General features: G+C 35.6%; 1 protein-coding gene across 3 annotated transcripts; it reads left to right on the top strand.

The window, feature by feature from the left end:
* On the top strand, window positions 1–7,093 carry LOC105774094 (peroxisomal fatty acid beta-oxidation multifunctional protein AIM1). 3 transcript variants are annotated; one of them, XM_012596437.2, is made up of 18 exons: window positions 1–295; window positions 446–517; window positions 779–835; window positions 951–1,007; window positions 1,476–1,543; window positions 1,649–1,730; window positions 1,851–1,906; window positions 2,316–2,618; window positions 2,873–2,959; window positions 3,182–3,356; window positions 3,633–3,754; window positions 4,453–4,616; window positions 4,892–5,146; window positions 5,473–5,594; window positions 5,692–5,813; window positions 5,988–6,136; window positions 6,387–6,537; window positions 6,808–7,093. In XM_012596437.2, exons 1-18 carry the CDS (start codon window positions 205–207, stop codon window positions 6,856–6,858), a joined length of 2,184 nt encoding a protein of 727 aa, XP_012451891.1. In that variant the 5' UTR covers window positions 1–204; the 3' UTR covers window positions 6,859–7,093. The 3 variants fall into 3 exon arrangements, with proteins under 3 accessions (XP_012451891.1, XP_012451892.1, XP_052488782.1); XM_012596438.2 differs by having other exon boundaries at window positions 8–295; window positions 6,399–6,537; XM_052632822.1 differs by having other exon boundaries at window positions 218–295; window positions 676–835.
* Window positions 7,094–8,327: the final 1,234 nt, after the last annotated feature.

Raw genomic sequence — 8,327 nt, forward strand, 5'->3', positions numbered from 1 at the left:
CTGAAATGTTAAATTTGAAAAAGTCCAACCCAGACAGATTGAATTCAACCGAGACGACAAAATAATAGCGGTGGCTCGTCGGCTCTCGAGCTATAGATCTGTGTGTGGCCTACTCAATCATGTCTAAAATTCAATCCTCTTTATTTAAACTCCCTTGTCCTTGTCTCCAGATTAAAAACAAAGTAAAGGGCAGAAGAAAAAGCAATGGCAATGGCAGTGACGATGGAGGTTGGAAACGATGGTGTCGCTGTCATTTCCATCTCTAATCCTCCCTTGAATATCATCAACGCTGCAAGTATGCTTTAACTTATCACTCCTTTGATCCTTTCACTTATCTATACTATGATTCTCTCTCTCTCTCTCTCTCTCTCTCTCTCTTTTGATGTTTTATTCGTTTGGAAATTTATTTATTTATGTTTGTTGTTAAATTTCTGATGGTACACAGTGCTAGCCGCACTGAAGGAGAAGTTCGGTGAGGCTACTAGGAGAAGAGATGTCAAAGCTATTGTTTTGACTGGTGAGCTTTGGAGTTCCTTGCTCATTTTATTGGATACCTTTTCCTTGAAAAAAATAAGAAATTATATTAAAACCCATACATAAGAGGATCTGGAGTTTGCATAAGTTACGAGACTGATTCTTTCTAATTATAGTTTTCAATTGTTTGTTGTGAAAAAGAACCATAGCAAAGTGCAAGCACGGGAAAGGTGGTCATGTTAAAAAGTTGTTTTTAATACTGGAGATTTTTTGCTGATTCTTTGCCTTCTCATGGTAATTGAAGGCAAGGGTGGAAGGTTTTCAGGGGGTTTTGACATCAATGCTTTTCAGAATCCCAGCGGTATGAGTTCTTCTTTGTTGGTTGTCACCTTTTCAATCAAGGTTGTACTTGTTTGCATGTTTTATACGTTTTCTGGAAGTACTAAAGTATGCATCAATAAATGTTGGCACGACAGGTGATACTTCGGATCGAACAATTGAATCAATTGATCTTGTTCTCAACACTATAGAGGGTGCGTACTTGTCCTTGGCCTTTATGATTTTCTTGAACTTAATACTTCGGATTCACCAAATCCCTTGTTGACATGAAGAAGTGAAATAAGTTCAGTGCATCCAGTATCAAAGAAGGCTGCAGTTCACACTAGGGAAATACTTTCTAGTTTAAAATTATTATATCACTGGTAGTAATAGCCATATGTCAAGAATAACATATTTGATGACACTAATTCTTTCAGATATCTGATCATAATTGAGTCCCCTACGCCAAAACTTCCTAAAACATCTCAAGAATATGGAATACACGTATAGACCCTGCCAGGGTTTAAACAACTAACTTGATTTCATAATATCTTTAGTAATACCTAGTTTAGGGTTTAGGGACAAGACATTCTCAGGAAACAGGTTAAATTCATTATTTGTAATTACCCAAAAATTATCTACTGTAATCTTGAAAACGCCAATGTTGGTCTTCCATAATCTAGATTGCAAGAAGCCAGTTGTTGCGGCTATTGAAGGATTGGCTCTTGGTGGTGGCTTAGAATTGGCAATGGTTTGTATTTTCTGCTGAGGAACACTGGTGATTCACTTCTTTTGTAGCCACTTTGATTGTCAAAATCATAGCTGAATTCTTTCATTCTATTCCAACATCATACAGGGTTGCCATGCTCGTATTGCTGCTCCAAAAACTCAATTAGGGTTGCCAGAGTTGACACTTGGGGTGATTCCTGGACTCGGAGGTATGGCTGCTTTCTTATGTGGAACTTCAAACATAGCTTTGTTCTTCTGGTGAAATAGTGCTTTCGTTGAGGTGAGGTTTACAAACATTGACTTGTTCTGTAATATGATTGTTTTTTAAGGTACTCAAAGTCTTCCAAGGCTTGTTGGGGTATCGAAGGCTATTGAAATGATGCTGGTAAGACTGTTATGGGTAGAGCAGAGACATATCATAGTGGTTGACCATCATATTAAAATATGTGGTCTTGATTCCTTAATTTTGTCTCATTAGTTTCTTTTGCTTGGTTAGAGGCATCATGCAGTCCTGTTTCTGGTTGGTGATAAAATCTTTGAACTATCATTCATTTCCCACTGGATTTAACTTTGCTCAATGGTTCTGATAGAATGATTATAGAGATCACTGCTGCAAGTAAGCTTTGGAAGTACAAAACCACCATCTTTTCCTTCTTAATACGAGACCCCAACCATGGTTACTTCCTTTTGAGATCCATGCTTCTTTCCTGGAACTAATTTTGCATGGTTAAATGATTTATCTAGGCAATTTTTTTGTCATTAAATCTAATTCGGTTTAAACTTACTCTTAACAGTTTTCTAAGCCAATAATGTCTGAAGAAGGAAAGTTGCTTGGTCTTATTGATGAAATAGCAACCTCTGAAGAGTTAGTTAGAGTGTCTCGACTACACGCTTTGGAAATTTCTGACGGACGTAAACCATGGGTGCGTTCTCTCCACAGGACAGACAAAATCGGATCCCTGTCTGAAGCACAGCAGCTGTTAAGAACTGCTAGAGAACAAGCCAAAAGAACAGCTCCAAATATGCCTCAACACCTTGCATGCCTTGATGCTGTTGAGGAGGGCCTTCTCCTTGGAGGATATAAAGGGCTTCTAAAGGTATTTTAGTTCGGAGGCCTTGAATTTACTAGACATTAAACATCAACGTTTATGCTGTTTCCTAATGCTAGTAACATCAAGCTGACTATCTCAGGAAGAACCATTTATTCCCACCACTGTATGTTATGTTCGGAGACAACTTTTATTGGATTCTAACCTTTCAATTTTCATTATTTCATCTCGTACAATCTTCTAGTTAATTTGCCTTGCGACATCTGGATTGTAATATATCATATACATTCTTATTGTAACAGGAGGCAGCAGTGTCCAAAGAATTAGTTCAGTCAAACACTACGAAAGCTCTTACTCATCTTTTTTTCGCCCAACGTGCTACAGCAAAGGTACCTAATGATTCCTAGAATTTGTTATCTCTTTGATTCCCTCTTGCAGTGATTTTGAGTTGAATGATGGATTGAGTGAGTTCTAAAAACTGTTCTTGATGCATTGCCATCCTTTTGCAATTAGGGAATCCATTGCTTTTATTACGAAAGTTGATTGGTTGGTAGTGAGAAATTGTAATGTTTCGGCAGTTAAAAATTTTCCATGAATTTTTGCTTCTTCAGGTGCCAAACATTACTGACGTCGGCCTCAAACCAAATCATGTCAAGAAAGTTGGTATCATTGGTGGAGGCATAATGGGCTCTGGAATTGCTACATCTCTTATGCTTAGCAACATAACTGTTTTCCTCAAAGAAATCAACTCTGAATATCTTCTAAAAGGAATGAAAACAGTAGAAGGTGGCTATTACATTGATACATTATGTGCTCCATTTGTGAATATAGTACTCTGAATATAGTTTTAAGGATATTGGATATTATAATATTTGGATGTTAATCTTTACAAAAGGCCTGTTGGAGGGTTGGATTACTGAAATATAGTACATTATGACACGAATTTTCGCAAGAATGCTCGTCCCCCCCCTCATTTTATCATATAATTGTAGAATCATACCCAATACTTATGCTTGAATGTGTGTCAAACACAAGTATTACATGTTTTCCTTTTGGTGGCAGCAAATATCCAAAGCCTGGTAGCTAGAGGAAAAGTGACACAGGATAAGGCAAGAAAAGCCCTTTCTATGCTCGAAGGAGTTTCTGACTATTCAGAATTTAAGGAAATGGATATGGTCATAGAGGTGGGATATTTTGTCATCAGCAGCTCAAAATCTTGGGTTGCTTTTGTCTCTTTGCTAATTTGGTATATCAGAAGATAATCTCAAGTTGGCCAAACAGAATTTTCCTATATTGTTCCAGCTCTTCATTTTCCAATGCATATCTGGTCAGGAATATGACAATATGACCCTTCAAATACATGTATTTGTCCAAACTTAGAAAAATTGGAAGTGCTCATGACTAGCCAAAAATTCATTCCCAATAGTTGGACTTGAGTCCGAGGAACATAGGAATTTTCTATTCTTACTTGAGTCTATAGAAGTGTGTATGATCACTCCAATTTAGAACTAGGCGTTTGCTTTCCCAAGCAGCCATTGTTGACCAAAGCCTTCAAGCTATCAGGAAGAAGATTGTGAATAAGAAAACATAAGTGATGTCCTCTAGCATTTCCAGCAAGTCAGTCCACACAGGATTTAGCTTCAGAATAAGCATATGCAACCTGGCACCATCAATCTTTTTTGCAGGACATGATCTGTCCAGAAATTTGAGGCAGAATAAAAATGATCTAATTGAAGTTCTACCTCTGAATTTTTTGTTTATCAAATTTTACTTAGTAACTTCGGTTTTTTATGACATCAGAGGATTTAGAAAATATAAGACGCATATATGCCTAACTATCTTTACTGGCTGAAGTTGTTTACTTCATTTATTCCTTTTGCAGGCGGTTATTGAGGACATTCCATTGAAACAAGAAATATTTAGCGAGCTCGAGAAGGTCTGCTCTTCTTGCTGCATTTTGGCTACAAATACATCCTCCATTGACCTTAGTGTAATTGGAGAAAAGACCAAATCACAAGATCGTATCATTGGGGCTCATTTTTTCAGGTTGTTAAACTTGTTTTAGTTGTATGCTAATGTATTTAGTATTACCATCATAATAATCTGACTTATGTATTACATAAAATGAATTGTTTTAACATGAATTTCTGTCAGGTTTGCCATATCACCACCACCGTCATCTGCTTTAGTGGAAGCATGTGCTGCTATTAACTGAAATGAACTATATTTTGTTGGATTGACACTAAAATGTTTTTGTATTATCGAAAACTTGACTACTTTGTTATCTGAATGTCTTTTTTGTATGATTCTCTGATGAACAGTCCTGCTCATATAATGCCTCTCCTGGAGATTATACGAACAGAGAAAACTTCTCCGCAAGTTATTCTTGATCTCTTAACAGTTGGGAAAATAATGAAGAAAGTTCCTATTGTGGTTCTTAATTGCACTGGCTTTGCTGTTAATCGATCATTCTTCCCCTATATGCAAATTCCACATCTTTTGGTCCATCTTGGTGTGGACTTGTTCAGAATTGACAGAGCGATCAGGAACTTCGGCTTTCCTTTAGGTCCATTCCAGTATGTTTCTTCCCATTCCCAAAGTAGTTTATGCGACTTTTGAGTTTAATGTGTGTATTGGTTCATGGATAATCTCTTTTATGAGATAGAAAATGGGTGAAATACAAGTACAAACTACATATAGGTCCAAATAGAAATTGTAATGATGATTTTGGCATAATAATAGCAACATTAACTTGTGCAAATCCAGTTGCTCCCACATGCATGGTTTATGTTACTTGTGCCATGCATAATTACTTAGGAAGCTCTATTTCAAATTAATGCATGTAGAAATGCCTTCTGAATGAATAGTGATAATTTATTCTTTTCAATTGCAATACTTGCAGACTTCAAGACTTGGGTGGATTTAGACTAGGCAAGGCTTCTGGGAAAGAATATGAAATTGCATTCCCTGATCGAACATTCAGGTCTCCATTGACTGAACTTTTGTTGAAAAATGGACGAAACGGTAAAAGGAGTTTTTGGTTTTTCTTTCTGTTCATGTTTTTAATAATTTTTTATTGTCTAGCATTTCGAATCATTGGTTTTTTTTCTTGGTGTTTTAGGAAAAAGCAACGGGAAAGGATTTTATGTTCATGAAAAAGGAAGCAAGCCAAAACCTGATCCATCAGTGCTACCTATTGTTGATGAATCTAGAAAGCTTATGAATATTATGCCTGGTGGAAAGGTATTTGGTCTCTTATTTTTCTTTAAGAAAAAGTTGTATGACATGAAATTTTGTACACTTGGGGGCTCATTCCTCTGCTGGAAGCATTCTGTGTGCCAATGCGTTAAGAACAAAAAAACACTCTATATCTTCCGTTGTTTTTCTGATTTATTTTTGTTGGGTCTCATTCAACAGCCTATATCAGTTACAGATGAGGAAATTACCGAGATGGTATTGTTTCCAACGATTAACGAGGCATGTCGTGTTTTGGATGAGGGTGTCGTTGCTCGAGCATCAGACCTTGATGTTGCATCTGTACTCGGAATGAGCTTCCCATCCTACTGGTAACTACTTCGCCACCAATTTTTAGTCTCTGCAACTTGAACTCAAGAATAGTCTCTAAAGTTTGGAGAATTTAATGGTTCCATTGTTAACTACTATAGGATCTGCTATTAAGAATCAGTATTTGCTAATAGATTGCTTGCCAAATTCAGTCACTATTTGCTATAAGAAAATGAATTTGGTTTCTTGCACTCTCTATGTTATGGTTAGTTACTTGATCTCTTATTTTCACCATGTCTTATAAAACAATAGCTTTGGTTGCAGTGGTGGTATCATGTTCTGGGCAGATACAGTTGGGTCGAAGCATATCTATTTGAGCCTCAAGAAATGGTCAGAAATGTACGGTAGCTACTTTAAACCATCGAGATATTTGGAAGAAAGAGCCATGAAAGGCATACCACTGGTAAGAACTAAGAACTCTTATCCTTATTTTAAAGCTTGTTTGAATGGTTCAACAAAGTAATTGCATTCATAATGCACATTAAGTTTCAACTCAATCCAATGTTTATATCATATTGATAAAAAATATGGATCGATCTGCATGAATAGAGTATGGAATATAACTGTCAGATTAAATATACAAATCGTGAAGAAAAAATTACAAAAGCATCAAATTAAATTAGTTTTATACTAATGTGATATCTACATTCCTACTCTCCTTTTTCTTTTGCAGAGTGTTGCAGTAGCAGCAAAATTATCTCTAAAATCGAACTCAAAGTTGTAGTCCGACAAAATAATGGAGATGATTGGATGAAAAGCAGTGTAATACATAAGTCTACTTATTGCACGCAAAACTTAAAAAAGGAAAAAGAAATTGGTGTTTGTCCTAGTTTCTGTTAGGATTCAGTTAATTTTTATTCAGTAAAACTCCTATTTTATTGGGATTGAATCAAAACTCTCATTTTATTGGGATTAAAAAAAAACTCCCATTTTATTGGGGTTCATGATTGTTACAGGAATTATTGGTTGTCATTCTTATCTTTAATTTGTTTTACATAGGTTACTTAATTTTAGCCTAGTTTATTTTGTAAGGCTATATATATAGCTAAGAATGTTTCAATTTCTATGCATCAAATTTCTCCCATACTTCAATTTTTATAAGCTTTCTTTTATTTAAAGCATTTTGGTATGAAGAGGGTTGTTTTGCTTTCTTTTATTCCAAATGCCATACCAAAATATGACAATAACAATGACTCTGAGTGATTTGTAGTCAAAACAGAGGGTTCTTTTGCTTGTTGAAATTTGATAGACATTACCTTTAGGTGATGCTCACGGTGGAGAATGAAATTCCTGTAGCAACAAAAGGTGTGGTTATGATAAAAGCACAAAAGAACATCACTGATCAGAAGCTAAAAGACTTAAAAGCAAAGAATATTTTTTTCAAGCCTGGAATAGTTTGGTCCTAGAGATGGTTCTCCAAAAAGATACAACAAATGACATATGGGATTCTAGGAAGTAGAAATGTCTAGGTTTCACATGAGTTGAGTGTGCATAAGAAGAGTTTGAGGTACTTCATATGAAGATAGAAAGAATGAGTACAATGCTCAAACTCTTACCATTGTTAACAAGATGAAAGCAAATGGTAAAAAGGAGATGTTGAAAAGATTTTGTGTTTCATGACTCTTTTAAGTTTGATAATGTTGTGTACTCCATAAAGAAGTCTAAGGATATAAGCATGTTAATCATTGATAAGCTGCAAAGCAGTTTGCTTGTGCATGAACAATACATAAGCTTTCATGCTGAGGAAAAACATGCTTTAAAGATTTCTCATGGAGGTCAATTTGGAAGAAAGGGTTTAGGTAATGGAAGAGGAGGATATGGAAGGAGACGAGGCAGACAAGGTCTTGACAAAGCCATGGTGGAGTATTATAATTGTCACTAGCTTTGGAATTTTCAATGATGTAAATTTAGAAGAGATTGAAGAGAAGAGAGAGAAAAGAGGTTGCTATTGAACTATTGCAGCCATGAGAAAATAAGGGGAAGAAGGAAAAGTAGAGAAGAAGAAAAAAAGAAAATAAAAGAGTTTATATTTTGAAAATTTTGCTTAATTATCCCCCAAGCTTAGAGTGCTATTTATACTATCTAAGAATATACAAAAGAAAGAATACAATCTCGGATTTACAACCTAAAATACAAAATTTTAAATATTACAATATCTAAATTACACCCTTTCAAGCTGGAGCATATATATAT

Source organism: Gossypium raimondii, chromosome 6 (genome assembly GCF_025698545.1).
Source record: "Gossypium raimondii isolate GPD5lz chromosome 6, ASM2569854v1, whole genome shotgun sequence".
Classification (NCBI taxonomy): domain Eukaryota; kingdom Viridiplantae; phylum Streptophyta; class Magnoliopsida; order Malvales; family Malvaceae; genus Gossypium; species Gossypium raimondii.

Bases quoted from the DNA above. Each gene is read 5' to 3' on its own strand.
- LOC105774094 (XM_012596437.2), top strand. From the start codon at position 205: ATGGCAATGGCAGTGACGATGGAGGTTGGAAACGATGGTGTCGCTGTC. The intron at 1,544-1,648 runs GTTTGTATTTTC...AACATCATACAG, and splicing joins GTGGCTTAGAATTGGCAATG to GGTTGCCATGCTCGTATTGC. The intron at 6,538-6,807 runs GTAAGAACTAAG...TTTCTTTTGCAG, and splicing joins CCATGAAAGGCATACCACTG to AGTGTTGCAGTAGCAGCAAA.